At 35.4% G+C, this 21,724-nt stretch overlaps 2 protein-coding genes across 2 annotated transcripts in view; both read right to left on the bottom strand.

The window, feature by feature from the left end:
- The window catches only part of LOC107685116 (long-chain fatty acid transport protein 4-like), a 17,500-nt gene extending 10,038 nt beyond the window's left edge, over positions 1-7,462 (bottom strand). Inside the window, exons 1-3 of the mRNA XM_016481609.1 lie at positions 7,160-7,462; positions 4,678-4,839; positions 1,066-1,460 (exon numbers count right to left, since the gene is read on the bottom strand). Coding sequence (XP_016337095.1) covers positions 1,066-1,460; positions 4,678-4,838 — 556 coding nt within the window. The 5' untranslated portion in view covers position 4,839; positions 7,160-7,462. The remainder of the gene's footprint in view (positions 1-1,065; positions 1,461-4,677; positions 4,840-7,159) is intronic.
- A 2,187-nt stretch (positions 7,463-9,649) lies between these two features.
- Positions 9,650-12,870, bottom strand: LOC107685186 (DNA repair protein SWI5 homolog). The gene is made up of 5 exons (XM_016481697.1): positions 12,609-12,870; positions 12,473-12,527; positions 12,173-12,282; positions 10,355-10,449; positions 9,650-9,939 (listed from the first exon to the last, which is right to left on the bottom strand). The coding sequence occupies exons 1-5, from the start codon at positions 12,707-12,709 to the stop codon at positions 9,875-9,877; spliced, it is 426 nt and encodes a 141-aa protein (XP_016337183.1). The 5' UTR covers positions 12,710-12,870; the 3' UTR covers positions 9,650-9,874.
- Between the last annotated feature and the right edge of the window lie 8,854 nt (positions 12,871-21,724).

Genomic DNA, 21,724 nt, shown 5'->3' on the forward strand with positions numbered 1-21,724 from the left:
CAAACTTTTTTTTTTTTTTTTACTCAAATTGTAACTTGATTAGCCTGTGAAACAACTGATTTCACCAATCCAGAAATTACCTGACTCCCTTCTGGTACATAAAAATCACAATCCAGTAATCGCCAGAAATGATTACCAATATAATTAAACTGGATTATTTAAATGATAATGCTCCATACTGTAATGACCACTTTTGGCCATTAACTAAAACTAACAACATTACTAACTTAACTAGTTTTAGTAGTGTGACAGTAGTGCAACTGTTTTGTTTTTTTTAAGTGTTGCTTTTCCAGAAACAATCTACCAATCCCAAAGAGTAATGCTGTAGAGTTGGGTAGCCTGATTAATTTTAGTAAAGCAGTTTGTTTGGATGGTTAAAAAAAAAAAAGAAAAAAAAAAAGCATTCATTCCAAGCGCAGAAAAACTTAATTTTTGAGGAAATATTTTGTGGAAATATGTTCCAGATATTCCTTAATTTTCCTAACAAATGGCAATGCAGAATGACAAAATGCTACACTGCTACTTTTATTTCTACTTTTCAGTTCTAAAATGTTGAGTATTTTGATTCATTTTAGTGAATCGGTTTGTTTGAATGGTTCAAAAAAGTGGTCAAATTCATTCCCAGTGCAGACATTTTACATCTTCATTTTTCAGGAAATAATTTATGGAATTATTTTTGAGAAATTACTTAATTTTCCCAACAGGTAGTGATGCAGAATGACAAAATGCTACTTGAGGTAGCACTGAGAAGATTGATTCATTTCAGTGAATCAGTTTGCTTGAATGGTTAAAAAAACATTCATCTTTCAGGAAATATGTTCGAGAAATAACTTAATTTTCCCAACAATAGTGACGTAGACCAAGTTTGATTTGTTTTAGTGAATTTGTTTGTTTATGCCACTGACAAATATTGCATCTGAAAGTTAAACATTTAAAGATAGATTTTCAGCCTCAATGTAGTTCGCTAAGCTTGTAGCTTAGATAACTACTTTATGAATGCAGCTTGGGAAGCGACAGTTTGAAAATAGTTTCCTCATCACTGATAACAATCAAAGCACTTCTCACCATCTGTCAGCTCACTGCCGAACACCACGGCTCTGGCGCTGGAGATGTTGACACAGTGCACCAGGGCCTCCAGTCTCAGGTTGAAGTTGATGAGAGCTGCCTCCACTCCGATCTTTGCCATTCCCAGCCAGAGCCCCACGTACTGAGAACGGTTCTCCATGAACAGAGCGATCACATCGCCTTCCTTGAAGCCCCTCTGAAGCAGAAGGTTAGCCACGCGGTTGGAGTAGTCGTCAAGCTCCTTGAAGCTCCATTTTTCGCCCGTTCCTTCAAAAATCAGAGCCGTCTTGTCACCGTATTTCTTGACGGACTTGGCAAAAAGTTTGGGAATGGTGTTGCGCTCACGGAGGTGCTTTTTGACATTGAGTTTTACCCTCAGCAACACACTGGCTGCACTGTAAAAGAACACATTATGAGATGACATTATGACTCTGATGGATTATTCTGGGCAGGTTCTTTAAAAGACCTCCTTTGAGCTTTGGGTAAACTTTTCATTTTAAAATAGTTATACAACCGGTCAAATGTTTTCTTAATGTTTCTGCAAGTCTCTTCTGCTCACCAAGGATGTATTTATTTGATCAAAAATGCAGTAATATTGGGAAATGTTACTGCAATTTAAAATAACTGTTTTCTATTGGAATATATTTTATTCTTGTGATCAAAGCTGAATTTTCAGCATCATTGCTCCAGTCTTCAGTGTCACATGATCCTTCAGAAACCATTCTGATATGCTGATTTGCTGCTGGCACTCAATTATTAATAACGGTTGCTATTATAATTAATTTTATCCTTTTTTTCGGGATTCTTTGATGAGTAGAAAGTTGAAAAGAACAGCGTTTATTTAAAATAGAAATTAATGCAACATTATGAATGTATTTTTCTGTGTTTAAAAAAAAAAAAAAATCAATTTAATGTGTTCTTGCTGAATAAAAATATAATGTTTTTTTTTTATATAAATCTTACACCACCATTTAAAAGTTTGGGCAAGGACAATGGTTTCCAAAAAACAAAACAAAAATCAGCACAACAATAAGAAATGTTTCTTGAGCAGCAAATCAGCATATTAGAATGATTTCTGAAGATCATGTGACACTGAAGACTGGCGTAATGATGCTGAAAATTCAGCTTTGATCACAGCAATAAATTACATTTTACAATATATTGAAATAGAAAACAGTTATTTTAAATTCTAATAATATTTCACATTAATACTGTTTTTACTGTATGTTTGTATCAAATGAATGTAGTCTGATTAGCATAGGGACCTCCTCTAAATAAATTAAAGAAATCTTAATTATGCCAAACTTTTGACCGGTGATGTACTTTACACTGTTGTGTAGGTTTAATGCGTATTATCATCTGTTTAATGGTAATGGTGGTGATTCTGGCCTCATCAACTTCTTGCTTCAGTGACAAATAACAAATCTGTAAATGGCAGAAGTACATTAGTTAGCGTGGTGCTTGAGCGTCACGTTGCTAAAAGCAGTGATCCCTGACCCAAAAGAGTTCCTACATCCATTAACAGCTCCCCTAAAAGCCTCCGTCCTCCACTTACGGAGTAATCCGTGCTGTCGATACAATAAACCCACACCTCCAGGAGCTGAAGTGGAGACTGAATTTCACCAAGTGACAAAACTGTGATTGTTAGCAGAGGTTTTGCCTTGTTTGCTATTCAACAGCAAACACAGAAGTTCAGTTTTGATATGAAAAAAGAAAAACTCCTCAAAGTCTTATGACGCTTAGCAATCATGCTTTAGATGACTCCATTCACATTTCAAAACCTACTCTCAGTCTGAACCCACCAGGAACAGCCCAGAAACCCATTTCAACCACTTGTTCCCCTTAAAAAAAACACAGCTCATAATACAGGAATGTGCGGTTGTATTTGCTGAGGAACTCGTTTTACAAAGGGAACAGGTTCATGTATTACATGATCATTATTCACAAAACCACCTCTTTAGACAAATCAGACTGCATTCATACACTTCTTTATCAGTTTATAAGGACTGCTAATGAATACATTACTGAGAAAAAACAAATAATGTGCATGTTTTTTAAATGAATAAATATTTAATATTTTACTTTAATGCATTTACTTAATTTGGCATTATATGAGTTTCATTTATAAAGCATAGAAAGTTGTTACATCAGCCATTATATAGTTTTTTTTGTGTGTGTGTTTTGATGTATAGTCTGTTTGTAGACAAAAATATAAAACACCTACATATGAAATTCTTTATCCTCAAATTTTTAATGAATGAGTTGATAGTGACCAGACACGGAAGAAAAACCAAGTGTGCAGCTTGTGTTGAATTTATGTCATTTAAAACAGGAACTAAATAAGATATTTAAGACCCATTTTCCTAAATAACTAAAACTACATTTGGATTAACTTGATTAAAACAGAAAACAAAACTATTTTCGCTGTAAAAAAAATATTACAGCTCAATAAAATATGTTTGACAGATAATTAGCTTGATGGATGCATTTTGTGAATTTGGTTGAGAAAATTTCCAGAATGTGCACAGCTGGAATCTAGACAAAGGGTGGAAAGCTAAAATAAAGTATATTTTTGATTTATTTGATATTATTGTTCCCTACAGAACTACTTCCAACTGTGTTCCTTATTTTCATGTTGTGTTCCTGTATTTTTGAATAGTTTTGATGACTTCAAAAAAGTGGATAAGTATATAAAAAGTACATATACACTACTGCGCAAAAGTCTTAGGCCACTAGTATTTACATTTACATTTAGTAGACGCTTTTATCCAAAGCGACTTACCAATGAAGACAATGGAAGCAATCAAAATCAACAAAAGAGCAATGATATACAAGTGCTATAACAAGTCTCAGTTATCTTAACACAGTACACGTAGCAAGGGCTTTTTAAATAATATAATAAATAAAAAGAAAACTATATTCTATATAGAATAGAATAGAAAAAGAATAGAGCAAGCTAGTGTTAGAGGTCTTTTTTGCTTTTGTTAATTGTATAATAAATGAAAAGAAAACAGATAGAATACAAAAAGATTAGAAAGCAAGTGTTAGTTGTTGTTATTTTTCAAGAAAACAAGCAGCAAATGAATAGAGTGCAAGTCTTTAGCAAGTTTTTGTTTTTTGTATGAATAGAATTAGAATAGAGAGTGCTAGAGTTAGAGGGTCAAATAAAGATGGCAAAATGAATGTTTAGAAATGTAAACTGATATTTCCTACTGACACACTACAGCAAAAGATAGAAATAACTGACTTACAACCATTTTGTGTTGATGAAAATACTAATGGCGAAGACTTTTGCACAGTAGTGTATATTAGTGGTCAACCGATATATCGCCAAGGCCGATATATCGGCCGATATTTGGCTTTTTTTTTTATATCGGCATCGGCCGATAAGTTTTCCTGTTTGGCCAATGTGTTCAACTTTTATTTTGACGGCGGCAGCACCTGAGCACAGTGCTCACATTCTCCCTCTTGTTCGCTGTCGTTGTTAACAGTTCTGTCTAATACCGATAGAAGTCTGTCTAATAATCAGATAGACAATATCGGTCAACCACTAGTGCATATATTTCATAAAAGCATAAAAATGCTAAAAAGGATATTGTAACATAAACTTACTGCAAATCGCGGTATATGGTCTTTGAAAACACATGGAAAGACTTCCATCCTCCAGAACCCAGGAAGAAAATCACAATGGACGGCAGAACCTGGAGCCAGGGCAGGCCGGCGAACAGCCTGAGCACGAAGAGAAGGGCCGTGGAGCACGCCAACCGCAACATCCTACCACACACAAAACACCTCCGTCAACCTGACAGCTTCAACATCATTTCTCAACACTGGGTTACTGCGTTTACATTTTATTTGACCCGTGTGATATACCAAAGTTCATTGATAAAAGTTATAATCTAATAACTATAAACCTGATAATTACAAGGGCTGATATGCTAAACTCTGAGATTAACACAAGATAAGTCTCTTCATCATATCAAGACAAGATAGCTGTTGAAGAACAGATCTTTGACCTTGTGAATGTATGTTAAAGGTGCACCAGTCCAGAGTACTTATATATCATCTGGGAGAAAAGTCAGTCAGGCGCTGGAAGTTAGGTTTCAAAATGTGTTTGTTTGTTTGTTTTATTTTTAGTACTGAAATATTTAGTTTAATGCTGCTGTTCATCACGTTTTATACATTAAGTGTATGAAGGTTATCGTTAGATACTGTATATTGATTGAGGATAAGCCTTATTGACATCTCTGATGTGCACTGTGTAGAATGCAGATGGACACAGATGATCAAACTATGACAAAAATGTTAAATGTTAACATGCTCCTTTACATTAAAACACACTGAAGCGTTTCTAGGCCGCCTTCTGCACTAAAAGCACCTGTAAAGTAACTAGGGTGGATTGAATGTCAGTGACGCAAAGCAACAGAGCTATTTGATCTGTACTATCCTTTCCGACAGCTCATCTGAACGCAGGAGAAGTATCACATGATCCCGAAGTACACCTATATAGGGGAGACCGGGGCTAGTTGTCACACAGGAAAGTTGTCACAAGGGTTTCATCACAGTAACTATAAGATTTTGAGTCAGAAGAACAATTGCACAAATGTGGGTTTGTGTACGTTGGTTTCAAACATCTAGTTCAAAATTATTTAATAATTATCTTAATTTCTGCAAAAAAAATTTCAAAACAAAAACTTGTTCTCTTGCTACAGCAGTTAGGTAATACACACTGCAAAACACTCTGAAATACATTCTGGTATGAATTTAAACTATATAATTGCTTATGTATATGTAATTTCTACTTTCTGATAACTTTATCTGATCAATTTTTTGGTTTTATTAACTGTTTTTGGTGTGTTATAATTGCTTCATTTATCAAATGAAGCTGAAAAGCCATTAAATAAGCTTCCCATTGTGACAGCTTACGCCATATAATAAAAACAATCAGTATAACTGCAAAAATAGGCATATATATATATATATATATATATAATCCTACAATGCGCGTCTGTCTATCCTGAAGGATGCTGGGGTGAATCCGCTCGCCTCGCATAGTAACATCTGTTCAATCCTTCAGACAAAATGATAGACGTGCTGTGGGTGCGGATGGATATTAAAGCAATGCAGAAGAGCCATCATCATCATCATCATCATCATCATCATCATCAGGCGAGGGTTAACGTTACCGCAGAGCCCTGACTCGGTGCTCCAACCCGGAAATCTGAGGAGCACATTGGTTGTCCAGCACTGTAGTGACTCATTTCCGCGAATCGGCTCTTTCGAACAGCTCGTTTCAAAGAACCAGTTCGAAACGATTCAGCTATTCTTTTATGCCATTACGCCACCACGCGGTGCTTAGATCACAAATATGCGTTTACAGTAAACCATACTAAGGTTTTCATCTCTCAGTCTATTTCGAATGTGTGTTGATAAAGCTGTCTTACAACTAAGTGGCAAACATATTTCAAATACATTTTATCTGCAGTATTTCCGCTGCTACTGAAATGTCTACTGTTTTAGGCTCACTGTGAGTCAAATATGTCCAAAGGGCGACTGTCAGTTCAGTGAGTCGGTCAGTTATTGATTCCAGAACCGCTCGATCCGCCAACGCATCGCTCAGTCCGTTTGATGACTCGGTTGAAAAGATCCGATTCAAAAGAACGAGTCGCTCACGAATCGGACATCCCTACAGCACTGCAGTACACCGAGGTTCACTCTACTGTTACAATCACGAGATACATTATAAGGAATTGACGCAGGCAGGCGGCATATTATATCAAATGTTTACACGACCAAGCGTAAACAGCATATCAGGCTCGGTTGCGCTGCGTGTGTTTTATATTGAAAAGCCCAGTGCGGATATCTGGCATCCTATTCCCTTTATCCGGATTTTGATCAATTAAACTATTACAGATGATACCACATCCATCAGCCAACAGAAGCAAGACACAGTGTGTGCTGATGCTGCTGTAGAAAGCGGTAAATGCATCTTTAGCTGGCAGCTGCGATCATGACGATTACTGATACAGGAGATTCCGGAAATGGACAGTGGTTAAAATATTTGAAGTGTAGGTGTCTGTGTTCCGGGAAATACCTCGATTTCGGTCTCCGTGGTCACAATAACGTGTGTGTTATGGCAGAAGGGGAACCTGTCCCGTACGATCCCACCTTGATCGGCTTAAGCGAAACCTCCACCTGCGCCGGTGTGTGAACGGACACACGCCTACCTTTTGCCGGCTTCTCCTCGTAGACTTTGCTCCCGTTTATTTCATTTTTTCATTCTTATCTGTTATCGCTTCATTGTAACGATGGCTTGTAGCGCTGGTAATTCCAGTGACCTTATAATTTCCTTACATCGGCCCGCCTCCTCTCTATTTGCCGGTGCTGTGTGTGATTGACAGCTCTTTAAACCAATCGCGTTCTCGGAGCTCTGCCGTTTCGCTCAGGAAAGGCGGGGCTTAAAGTCCTGTCAAGGAAATGTGGCCCAGCCAGCGAATCATCAGAGCGGGTTCCGCCCGGTAGTCGCAAAGCAGCTCCGCAGGACCATGAGGCATGATAGAGGAGAACGAGGGCTTTTGTCAGATATCTGCCCATCTGCTGGCCATTGTAAAGGCAAAAACAGCTGTTTGTGTAAAATTACAATTATATAATGTAGATGGCAATTCAAACGTGTTAAGAGGCAGGCTTTTTTTTTTTTTTACTTCAAATTAATGCATTGAAATGATATGGAGCCAAGGATGATTTATTTATTTAAAATGAATGAATTCGTCTTCCGGAAGCGTTCAGACACTGAAAAAATGTCCGGATTATTAAAGATGCAAAATCAATTTGACCATATTTTCCTTTCTTAATATGTGTTCCTGTTTTTTTTTTTTTATTGTGCAGAGCCAGTACCAATTACTGTACCTAAAAATAATCCATTCTAATAATCTTTCATCTAAATGTAATTACCAGCTCTGCCGCTTAAACAACTTACCTTTTTGGCTGACGTCACAAATGCCTCTTATTTTTCAATGCCCAGTAAATGAGTTGCTGACAGCATTTTTGTTGACATGCTTTTGCCTAACAAATTACTTTTCAACGAATCTATTCATGCTCACAATTATTTTCTGGTTCATTCATTTCGTATATCCACTTCACCTCGGATATCATGTTAGATAATATTTTACAACTGCCAGTTAACTTGGCTAATTTGCTATCAGTGTAGCAGATGATTTTATCTATGCTATCCAAAAATATTGAGACAGTCCATAATTCGCTATCATACCTTTCATAAAGTGTGTTTAGTTCAACTTTAACACAGTTGGATCAGTTTTTGTAACACAAAACATTTGAGCAACCACACAGATATTGCATATAAATAAATAAAAAATACATTTGTTCATTTTATGTAGTTAGACAATAACAAACTGAAATTGGAAATCAACAGTAACACATAGTTCAATCAATTCGCCATAGGACTTGTTTGAAGGAATAGTTCCCCCATGAACAAACACTGTATAACTATTTACACTGTTCCAAACTTTAATGACTGACTTTCTTCAGTGGAACACAAAATAAGATGTTTTGAAGAATGTTCATGCTGCTCTTTGACATACAGTGCGAATGGGCTGTAAACGTTTAAAGAGTTGTGTTGATATTGTTCAAAGTTTCATCTCAGGTTCCGTCAGTCATACAGGTTTTGAAACAACATGAAGGTTAGGAAATGATGACAGAAATGTAATTTTTGAGTGAACTGCTCCTTTAATTCACCAGATCTGGATGACAAGTTTATTGGCGTAGACACATTTTTCATACACAATCTCTCATGAACAATAACACCTTGCTTTTTGCACAAACACAATTCTTCAAAAGGCAATTCTTCTCAAAATGTTGACAGAAGCCTTTCCATTTCTTTGAAGGTTTATACGTATCATGAAATCAGAGTAAAGGAATAGTTCACGCTAAAATTTGGTTAAAATTTACTCACCCTCAAGCCATCCAAGATGAGTTTGTTTCTTCATCAGATTTGGAGAACTGTAGCATTACATCACTTGCTCACCAGTGGATCCTCTGCAGTGAATGGGTGCCGTCAGAATTGAAAAGCTGCATGTTTGTAAGAAACAAATCCATCATTAAGAACCTTAAACTGTCGCTTCTGGCCAAAATATGATTTCATTATCCATAATAATGCTTCCTCCAGGGAAAAAGTCTATTCTCTGTTGTCAAAATCCACCTGCTTATTTGTTTAGAACAGTTTTTTGCTTGTAAAAGGTGCTTGATCTGTGCATATTTCTCTCCTGATTCAGACGAGATTACTTTTTCACTGGAGAAAGCAATGTTATGGATTAAGGACTGGTATTTTAGCCAGAAACAATGCTTTGAAGTTAAAAACTTCTTATTAATGATTTAATTTCTTATAAACACACAGGTTTTCACTTCACAAGATGTTAACTGATGGACTGGAGTGGTGTGGATTACTTGTGGATTATTGTGATGTTTTTAATCAGCTGTTTGGACTCTCATTCTGACGGCACCCATTCACTGCAGAGGATCCACTGGTGAGCAAGTGATGTAATGCTACATTTCTCCAAATCTGTTCCCATGAAGAAACAAACTCATCTACATCTTGGATGTCCTGAGGGTGAGTACATTTTTAGCTGAACTATTCTTTTTAAGTATGCTAATTGTACTGAAACTTCTAAATTTGTCTCATCTACCACATCAGCATGATGAAAACAACACTAACTGGCGTATTTGCTACAAAGACATAAAACTAATTCATATTAAGATGCCTTCCAGTTACTCGATCTCCTCTCATGAAGCTCAGTCAGTCGTCCAAATCGAGGCCAAAGTGACTGTACAAGTCTCGTGTGGTCACTCCACGCAAGCCGGCTGCAAGAGACACAGAGAGATAGTTGTCTTGTCAGTGGTCACATGGGGGACAATGACGTGGCATAGACCCCCTCTGGCCCTCAGACCAGCTGAAGTCACAGTGAGGCCGGAGCGGGGAAGAAACTCAGCATGCTGGGAGTCTGAAAGGGTCCATTATATTACAGAACGCAGCGATAATACCAGAGGATGCCATTATCATAATCCTGACACTAGAGAGAAATGGCAAGCATATGGACGCTGTAACCCACTTATATGCGTGGCATGGGAGATGTGTGTAGGCCACAAGTGTTTATGGAGAGGAGATGAACAGTTAACATGGTATGAAATGTGAAATATTTTATATTGAAGTTATCAGCCCAACATAAATCATGGTTGCGTTCACTATTAAACACATGATAGTTCCATCAGGTCTTACCTAATCTGCCCAGCAGAGTTTGTGTGATGTCTTTGATGTCATTGTATTCGTGCAGCAGGTCTATGTGTTGATCCAGCTCTTGTACAACAAATCCTCTGCAAACACAAGAACAGAGTAACACAAGCTCAGTTTGGTCAGACAATAAATCACAATGAAGCACTTTCTTTTTTTTAGCTAGTATAACAATGTAATTAACAACAAAGGACCAGATTATTTGAGATGCATTTTAGATATTTTGTATCGATTACTTTAAAGGTATAGTTCACCCAAAATGAAATTCTGTCACATTTCTGTTTTACTTAAAATGTGACTTTATTTCAAGTGTTTTTAAAGTGTATTTTAAGTTACTTTAACCCTGTAAAGCCTGATATATGAAATAATATTCACAAAAATCAAATTTTTTGAAATGCAATGGTTTATTGAACATTACAAATATATATAAAAATCAAACTTTTATGGCTCATACAGTATGATATAAGAGAATATGCAGCTCATTCTCAAGGAGGAAAAAAACACCTAAATTTTGAGGCACAAACTGAGCAAAAATATGAAATTTTTAGTTGCTGATATTTAAATGGACAAAAAGTGAGATGAAATTCTGATAGCCTTGTAATGTAAATTAATGAGTTCACTCTATATTTCACAATAACATGTCTTTGTAAGATGATATTTAAATGCTTAGTTTTATGATAAAAGCTCTGTAATTTCAAAACATATGATGCAATGCAATACAATGATGATTGAGAGACGAACAAATAAACATTCCTTAAAAGCCTGATGATCATATTTGATACTCACTGATTTTTCTAAAAAAAATTGATGTCTGGATAAATAAATAAAGCTAAGCTGTTTCAGTCTAGTTAGAAATATTTCAAGACGAACACTTGCAAAGTCAAATTGTTTTTTCTTTTTCAAAATCTGTAAAGGTTTCACACCAAAAAAAGACGTGAACCACAAGATGATATTTAAATGCTTAGTTTTATGATAAAAGTTCTGTAATTTCAAAACATATGATGCAATGCAATACAATACAATGATGATTGAGAGACGAACAAATAAACATTCCTTAAAAGCCTGATGATCATATTTGATACTCACTGATTTTTCTAAAAAAACGATGTTTGGATAATCAAGTAAACCTATGTTGCTTCAGTCCTGTAAGTGTTCATCTTGAAATATTACTATCACAGAAGTTATTCTTTATAAAAAGAATGTTTACTTTATAAAAGTCAGTAAAAAAAATCACAACAAAAAGACACATGAACCACAAGCTGAAGGTGGACATTTTTAGAATAATACTAAAAAGCCTTTTACTTGCTAAAAAACTATGAATTATCAATCAGATGACAGAAGGCATGTAGTGGACTGTGAATAACGAGTTTCCCAGCCAAATTTTGATCATGTTAATAATATAGAGTTCTTAAAAATTTGCATATCCAGTATAATATTGTAGGCTTATAATGGGTTAATAGTGCTGCTTTTGTTGGAATGGAAAAAAGTGACCAGGATATATACAGTGGGTACGGAAAGTATTCAGACCCCCTTAAATTTTTCACTCTGTTATATTGCAGCCATTTGCTAAAAATATAAATAAAATCATGCAGGTTTGGAGTGACATGAGGGTGAGTAAATGTTAATGTATGGGTAAATTATTCCTTTTAAAATGTTGACTATGACTGCTAAAACAACTCTAATGGAAGCACTTGACATCTTCCACCTTAAACTGAGAAAAGATTTCTGAACCTAATATTCCATACTATCTTCAGTATGAACATACAACAGCATAGCGTATCTCTTAAGCCCACATTCACTACCTACTCGTTTTCCAGCAAGTCGATCTCTGAATTCAGCCGATCAAGTGTTTTCTTGAGCTCTTTGACTTCTTCCTCAGGGCACACTGGAGATTTCACCATATTAGGCTTCTGAACCTATGACAGACCACAGACAACTCACCACAAATCAAGTATCATGCATGTTTTGTAGTTATCAAATTCCCATGAACAGTGCTTTGTAACAGGTCAATGCATTATGTAACAGGCTACTACTCTGGTAAAATCACATAGGATTAATACAATAGTCCTCTGAATACACAGGACTCAACTAAAATACTTTACGTACTGGAGATTTAAAACCTGAATTGACGCTCCTGGCGTTACATCTGGAATCTGGAGGTCTGTATGGAATAAACAAACACTGCTATTCATGTTAAAATAGATTTGTATTGAGCATTTGCAGAGTTGCTGTATTTGTTTACCTTCTTCTTAAGGACACGCCCCCTTGTCGTGGCGTAACTTTGACGTGCGCATCATCAACAACGGATTTGGCGTTCATTTCTAGATCCGCTGTCGCATTCATTTCTTCCGAAATTCACGTTTTGTGTTCAAACTCGGAGATTATACGATTTTAATGACCGAACATCTGATTTACGCGAGTTCTGAACGTTTAATGAGACGCGCGTGGGTCTGTAAAAAGTCTCTTGCCGTTTCTGACGAATAAATTCCCGCCTTGTTGCGTCATCATACGTAATCGCTCTGATTGGTTCGCTCAGGTATGAGCTTTTTGATTGGTCCAGTGATGCACTTACAGTGCACGCCATTAGATACAATGGAAACATTTGGAATTTTTTAGTTCCATCACAAACAAGTACAAGGCAAAAAGTACAATGCAAATATAAGGCAATGGTGGACAGTTTAAAGCATGTAAAACAGAATAACAACAACAACAAAAAACATCAAATGAACGTAAACACACACACACACACACACATGTTGTGTTTCCATGTTTTATGGGGACATTCCATAGGCGTAATGGTTTTTATACTGTTAGGATAAAACAGTGCTATATAATATTAGGGCACTTACATAAATCTGAAAAAGCTTTAGAATTTTTATAAGCTTATTTTGTGATCTCATATTAGAAAGGGGTTCAAAATATAGCCTATTTTAAGATCAGTGTTGCAAAAGGTCATATATGATGGTTTCTTTTTAATTATTTTGGACTTATGAATATAAAACTTTGCTAAAATAATTAACAGATCAATAATGTAGGCTAATTTTTTTTTTCCAGAAAAACTTTGAAAACTTTGAAAACAAAGTAAAATATTATGAGGTTCTAAATTAAGGGCTTTGTTTATTTATTTATTAATTTATTCATTTATTTTGCTATGTCTATTTTAAAGTCAACCCAAAATGAAATAGAAAAAGGGCAATAGAAAAGTAAATGTTCAATATCTTCAGCTGATATGTTACATTTATCACAAACAATATGAATATCTCTGCTAACAGCTGCATTTACAGGATAACATCTGTGAATAATTTTGTAAAGTACTTCTATTACTTCATTAGAAATAACATATTTATATGGTAATATATGCCAAGATATACAATGAGGTTTAAGCCATTTTGATTTACATGGAGCATTGGATCCGACATAAAGGAGTTTCTTATAAAACTGTGGAAACAGATGTTGTTTCTGGGTTTCTGTAAAGAGGAGTCAGAAACAAATTTACACTTAATTTTTTCAGTTGTATTTACACTAAATCATTTTGGTCTCTAATCTGATTCATTGTTTTAGAATGTTTTCACAAAATTCTTCAAACGAATGACAATACGACTAAAATTCTTACTGTTTTGGGGAAATTTCAAATGCATAAAGTAACATTAAACTGTGAACGTTAAAGTTTGAGAAACAACTAAATAATAAAATCACTTTTATTATGTTGCAAATCAAAGCAGTTCCATATGTTGTCATTAGATGGCGGCATGTCACAATGAATGCAAAACTATTAAATGGGTACGAAGGAATATTAGGTGAAGATAAGTATTAAAAAATTCCCAGTAGAGATTAAACAACAACAAAAACAGCGTTCATAATGAACATAGATCTAGCAAAACACTGCTTACATGCAGAAGTAAAAGTGGGGTTTATTAATTAGTGTTTGTGTATACTGATGATCAGTGTTGGGGGTTACGCATTACAAGTAACGCGAGTTACGTAATCAGATTACTTTTTTCAAGTAACTAGTAAAGTAACGCATTACTTTTTAATTTACAAGAGAATATCTGAGTTACTTTTTCAAATAATTGCTGAAGTGTGTTGAAATTTCTTCTTCTGCATTCTACGGTACAGATGCAAATGTACTTTCCCTTCAGCCTGAGGCTTATTCATTTCACTTTTGGTGTGAAAAGGCTTTTATATTTGCCAAAAATATAACTTGTTTATTTTAAAAACAAACAAGCAAGCCCTGTCCAGATTTAAAAAGTAACGCAAAAGTAACGTAACGCATTACTTTCCATAAAAAAGTAACTAAGTAACGTAATTAGTTACTTTTTTTATGGAGTAACGCAATATTGTAATGCATTACTTTTAAACGTAACTTTCCCCAACACTGCTGATGATGACATGACCTCCTCTACTCAGACCTGCTCTTTCTAAATCACTGCACGCAATTAAAAAGTCCTTTAATTCAATTAACAAAACTGTATAATGTGAAAGGACAGAGTCTTACTCAGTACGTCTGAAGGGAATACAGAAAGTAACCTTTAGACAAGAACTACAAGGAATAAAATAATAGATAAAATCAATCACTATGCAAGGTGTTGCTATGTGGTTGCTAGGTGTTTTGAGTGTCTTCAGAACAGCTTGACACAATGTAATGCTGTAATACACATCTGAAGTGTGTGTGTAGTGAGATTTAAAACGCTTCTGTGAGAAGACTTGAGTTTCAGAGGGAGGAACGAGGAGGTGGTAATCTACTGTGTGCTCCAGAACTCCCCTGACGTTTAGATGTAGTTATCGGGGAAGCTGTTCAACTTTATCACCTGCACTGCCAGTGTTTCAGAGTTTCTGCTGCACGGGGACACACAGCAAGAGGGGAGTGTTTATCACTCATGACATAGCTGGAGAGGAAATCATTCAAGTCTTTCAGTTCATAATGATGATATGGAGACCCATCTGACAGGAAGGAGACAAAACTGTTTGGTTCATGGTTAATTCTATTGTTTTGGCTTTTGCTGTGAATCCTTAGGCTATCACTTCACACTACTGAGGTGAATCTGACAAAGACTTATTGTCTGGGTCAATAAGAAATGACTTTTTTTGCCTAACTTCAAGTTAAAACAAGGGTACAAATTAACAGCAATATATGTAAATATATATAATAAAAGAATACATTTAATATATAATAAATTATCTAATAATAATATAATATTATTATATAACAAAAAATGGTTAGAGAGTCGGATTCGTAACCCAAAGGTTGCAGGTTCGAGTCTCGTACTGGCAGGGATTGTAGGTGGGGGGAGTGAATGTACAGCGCTCTCTCCACCTTCAATACCACGACTGAGGTGCCCTTGAGCAAGGCACCGAACCCCCAACTGCTCCCCGGGCGCCGCAGCATAATTTAAATTCTCAACTTTGTAAAAAACCCTATATATATATAGACACAAAAACAATGCAAAAAATATATAAATAAAAAAAGTAAACATTATATTTACTTATTTTATAACTATATATTGTAATTTTATTAATCAATAATAATATTATTATAATTTATAATAAACAATATTTTATTATATAATATAATTTAATATTTTAAATAAATAATATAAAGATAAAATCATATAAATATTTTTTCCCTTTTGAATTTGGTTATAAATGTGGCTTGGCTTGTGGCTTTTTGTAAGATTTGCCCATTGAGCTGCATAAAAGAAGTATTTACAAAGTGTTTTCATCTTTATGAATTCATGAATCAAGGAAGATAACTAAACAAAATATGGAGTGTTTTTTATATAAATTCCCCAACACTAATTTATGATGTGACTTCTATGATGTATGGTTTCTGATGTAACCATATGCAACTAAGCAAAATATGTACCTCCTTTACTGTGTGCTGCAGGTTTACCTTGCTCAGGGCTGTTCGAGACAAACTGAGTCAGCGTTCCCTGGACACATCTATGTAATATCTGTTCAGAAGCCTGTGAGCTTATGGCCATTTCAAGAGCGGTCTATGCTTGAATGAGCAGTGTCAAAGGAAGAAGGCTTTAAATAAATAAATAAAAGGAAAAGGACAAATTAGTCCATTCAGCCGGCACTCCTGAGCCACGTTTATTTATTCTCTCTCTACACAAAGAGCTGGAGGAGAGTGAGTGAGTGAGGATGAAAAATCCTTCTCTCTGCCTCCAGATTTAAATCAACAAGACTGCGGTGAGCTCTTCACATCTCACACCAAACAAATAATACATTTTATTTAGCCTCAATAAACTCCCAATTTGCTGCTTATTAAGTTTAAGTATTGGTTAGGTATGTGGATGCAGAATATGTGCTTTATAACTACTAATAAACAGCTGATATGCTAATAATAGGCATGATAATAAGCAACTAGTTAATAGTGAGAATTGGTCCCTATACTAAAGTGTTGCTGTCATGGTTGACTATAAAAAGACTGGCTGGTTAATGTGGTTAAATGAATTGACCATGCAAAATGAAATTCGGTCAACACTTGCTGATTCTCATGTTGACAGAACTTTTAGTTTTTGAATTAGTATTCTTTAAATAAGTCTTTAAATGAAACGAATGCATAGAACTGTCTGTTTGGACTTATTTCCATTGCTACATTGTTTTTGCTGCATTCACTCTTGAGCCGAGGTGGTAGTGTCTGAAATAAAAGCAAGGTAATGCAGAGAAAATTATTTCAGTTCTTTAAAAGGGTCTGTAACAATCTTAGAATGAAATGCTGATCAAACAGCTTCTTGATGATATTCAATATATTGTAGATTTCAATATTTATGTATTGGTTCTGAAATAGTTTTATGCAAGATGTAAAACATAAAACAAGTCACATTGCCATGCTGTTTTCTCTAAACTAACATAATAAAGAATGAATTGTTTTTATTTACATGTACCAATCTAAAAATACACAAGAAATACCTACAGTTTTCTGTTTCAGAATGAGAGTCCAAACAGCTGATAAAAAACTCACATTAATCCACAAGTAATCCACACGACTGCTTGATCGTGCTTGATCTGTGTTTATTTCTCTCCTGATTCAGACGAGATTACTTTTCCATCATCCTTATTCATAAAGGATTCATATTTTAGCCGGAAGCAAAGGTTTGAAGTTAAAACGCTTTGATGATGGATTTGTTTTGTTTTTACTTCACAAGATGTTAACTGATGGACTGGAGTTGTGTGGATTACTTGTGGATTATTGTGATGTTTTTATCAGCTGTTTGGACTCTCATTCTGACGGCACCCATTCACTGCAGAGCATCCATTGGTGAGCAAGTGATGCAATGCTACGTTTCTCCAAATCTATTCTGATGAAGAAACAAACTCATCTACATTGTGGATGGCCTGAGGGTGAATAGTTTCATTTTTGGGTGAACTATTCCTTTAAACTCTAAACTAATGTTTTTAGAAAACTTGACAGCCAAATATAAAACATGTTAAAGATGCAATAAGAATAAATGTGCTAAATTAGGTAATCTGTATTCTATTTTATGCCTGTTGAGAAAATGTATTAATTATATTAATGACTCATCCTGCACCACACAGATTTTTGTCCAATCAGATGCTTTCAAATAAGAATGTCCCTCCCCCAATAGCATCTGAGCCTGACAAACATTGTTCACAATGTTACTTGCTCAACTGAAAATGCTAGTAACTTAATTTCTCCTGAGCTCCACACATGACATGAATTCATATACCCACAACTTATTAATTTGTGACCATGTTTTATTATTTTATTAATTTGTTGACTGAATTAATTAGCACAAGTAGGCCACAATTCCATTAAAACGATGGAACAAATTAATAAAACATGGCTACAAATGAATAAGTCATGCTAATTAATTCTTAAAGGGGTCATATGATGCGATTTCAATTTTTCCTTTCTCTTTGGAGTGTTACAAGCTCTTGGTGCATAAAGAAGATCTGTAAAGTTGCAAAGACTAAAGTCTCAAATCCAAAGAGATATTCTTTATAAAAGTTAAGAGTCAACCACGCCTACCTTAAACGGCTCATTCTAACACGCCCCCACATGTCTACGTCGCTATGTGGGAAGATTTGCATAACGCCGCCCAAATGTTCACGCAAAGAAAGAAGGCGTAACTTTTATTCTCGCTGTAGTATTGTTGTTGCCGCCATGTCATGAAGACGCTGTGTTTCGTTGTGAAAGCGAAACTACTTTGTTTGGCCTTCCAAAAGAGGACGATATCTGCTTCGTCATGCCTGGAGCTGATCCGTGCTGGTTGCTGAGGAAATACATCAACTTTGCGCTGTGGATCACCGGATCGGCTTTCACCGTGGACGAAGCGGAGTCCAGCCCAGGGTCGTCACATGTGGTTGCCGCAAGCCCTTCGGACGCTCCTTCGTCGAATCCGCTGGCCGCGCCGTTCTCAAGCCCTCCGCCGCTTACTCTAGCCCGCCGTGTGTTTCGTTGTAAAAGCGAAACTACTTTGTTTGGTCTTCCAAGAGGACACGACTGCAACATCATTTTTAGCATATCATATGACCCCTTTAATCGTTGAATGCATTGTTTTTTTCCCACATGTCATGTGCGTGGCTCCATACTAATCACAATGTGACTTAATTTTAAATAGCCAACAACATAATCACGAATATATCTTGATTGCCTTCAGCACTCTTCTTAGGCAGAATCCAGTGCCTCATATGGAAAAGTTATAGATGTGGACACACATTTGCATGTGTATTTGCATTTCATCATGCTTGTAATTCATACAGCCAGCCACCTCTGAGACACATCTAACGGCTCGTCCCTTGTGTCACTGTCAGTGACTGTAAAACACACGTCCGGCACACGCTCTCAACACCAGCTCTGTAAGGAGCCGAGGGAATGGAGAGAGGCCGAGAGATCACTAACAGAGAGAATGAGGTTCATCTCGGGGACAGATAATTCAAGGCATGTCATAAAACATCAATACTCCTAGTCCGGCCAGCACAGCTGCATGCTGGGAAATATTATGGCCTTAAATAATTCAGCACAGGAAGAAACTCCTTCATTTTACTGAAAATTCACATCATCTATACGTTTTGATCAGTTTTCATTGATCTAAACATATACACACTGTCAAAAAGTAAATGTATGTGTTATTAATTATAATAATAATACATTTTATTTATAATGCGCTTTTCTCAACCCAAAGCGCTACAACAATGTCACATGTAAATACAACTTAATCATAATAGACCATTTAAAAAAAAGTGGGTTTTCAACAGTTTCTTAAAAGTACTTAGTGTAGGAGCACTTCGAATGTTTAAAGACCTATAAATAGATTCAATTTTATCCTTAAAAAATTTAAGAAATTGATTACACTGCTGAACAGAAGAACATGTGAGTGTTTTGTTTGGTTTTAAAATTTTGTTAATAGTCTTAAAAATCTTGTTTGGATTTCCAGCATCATCACTTATAATACGTGAATAATATTCAGCTCTAGCCACCCTAAGGGCCTCACTGTACTGAATTAAATGTTCATCATACATAAGCTTGTGAACCGTTAAGCTTGATTTTTTGTATTGCCGCTCAAGTTGCCTGTTTTTAACAGCTCATTTGTATACCAAGGAGATGATTTCGTGAATAAGACATCATGTTCCTTCATAGGAGCAAGGATATCCAAGGTAGATGATAGGATGGAATTATAATTATCAACAGTATAACTTGTTGGATGCTCAGAAATCAGACGTGAGAAACTATCAGGATCAATATTCTTAACATTCCTAAACCTAATTACTCTCTTCTGAGAAGATGATCTTGTAGAAGAGACAGGTATATTAAAAGTAAGAAGCTTATGGTCACTAATACAAGTCTCATGATTATCAAGCTGTTTGATGTCAACGCCAACAGAACACACCAGATCTAGTATGTGACCTTTGTTATGGGTAGGAAAATTAACATGCTGGGTCAAGTTAAAAAATTCAAGTGTCTCCAGAAAATTTACAGTTTGACAACAAGTTAATACAGTGTCTTTATTAAGTATTTTCAAACCCTTTAATTTTTTTCCAAACGTTTGTGTGATTGTTATTAATTAACTGTTAATATAATATAATATAATATAATATAATAAATTATTTGTATATTTAGAAATATTAATAATATAAATATAAAATATACTATCTTTGCTGTGTCATGAACAGTCTGAATACTAACACTAAAATGAATAATAATATAATATAATACAACTTGCCACGTGTACTGTGTTAGGCTAACCGAGACTTGTCATTTGCACTTATATATTGTTGCTGTTTTGTTAGTTTTGACTGCTTTTATTGTCCTCCTTTGTAAGTCGCTTTGGATAAAAGCGTCTGCTAAATGACTAAATAAATAAATAAATATAAGCGTAGGTTATTGAAAGGAACATTTAAACGAAGAATTAGGGAGAATCAATAAATTATGAATACTCTATTGCTATTGTGTAAATAATATGTAATCATGAAATCAATAAAAATGTAACTGTAGTCTGATTAGGAGTACTTAATTTTTGGAATCTGATTATGTAATCCATATTACATCAGTTACTACCCAGCACTGAATATAATATAATCATATAAATATTCAAATTACATTATATACATTTTAGTGTTAATATTCACACTCTTCATATGACACAGCAAAGTTTAGCTCCTCTGTACCTGAATTGAATTGTCTTTTGAGCCAGATTTACTTGATCAAACATGATTTAGAAACACACACATCTGTCTAAACTACGTCTCACAAGACAGATGCTGCTGCGGTGACTTTGGCATCTGAAAGTCTTTGAGCGCTCCAGCCAGCTCTGAAGCACAGTGAACCCACAAGACAGTGGATTGTTGTTATCAGATACTCTCAATCCAATCTGACAGAGTGCACATCCAAAACAAACACAACCACAGCTTCTACACTGGACTGCTCCGCTGCAAAATGAAAGCAAACATGCATCATCTAAATAACTGTTGCATGGATATTAAGCAATAAAATAAAGAGAAACTGAAAACGGTAAGAAATAAATGTTTATTTAGCTTGTTTTGTCTATATTATATGTTAACAAACAGCTAAGAGCTTCAATAAGCATCTGACACAGTAGTTGATTGTTTTTAATTGTCATATGTTCAAAGAGTTTATCTTTTTTTTCCCCCTCTAATATCTTACATTTCAGGTATTTTTCACATATTTGAAATGCCTAGTAAAACACACACACACACACACACACACACACACACACAATAGGGTTCAGGTCATTCGCATTAAGGAACTAACAATGACCAATACTTTTACAGCATTTATTTAAGAAATAGATCAATGTAAAACCAAAATTTGCTGAAAATATACTCCAGGATGTGGATTAGTTTGTTTCTTCATGGAACAGATTTGGAGAA

This window comes from Sinocyclocheilus anshuiensis, unplaced genomic scaffold (genome assembly GCF_001515605.1).
Source record: "Sinocyclocheilus anshuiensis isolate Anshui unplaced genomic scaffold, SAMN03320099.WGS_v1.1 scaffold914, whole genome shotgun sequence".
In the NCBI taxonomy this organism is placed as follows: domain Eukaryota; kingdom Metazoa; phylum Chordata; class Actinopteri; order Cypriniformes; family Cyprinidae; genus Sinocyclocheilus; species Sinocyclocheilus anshuiensis.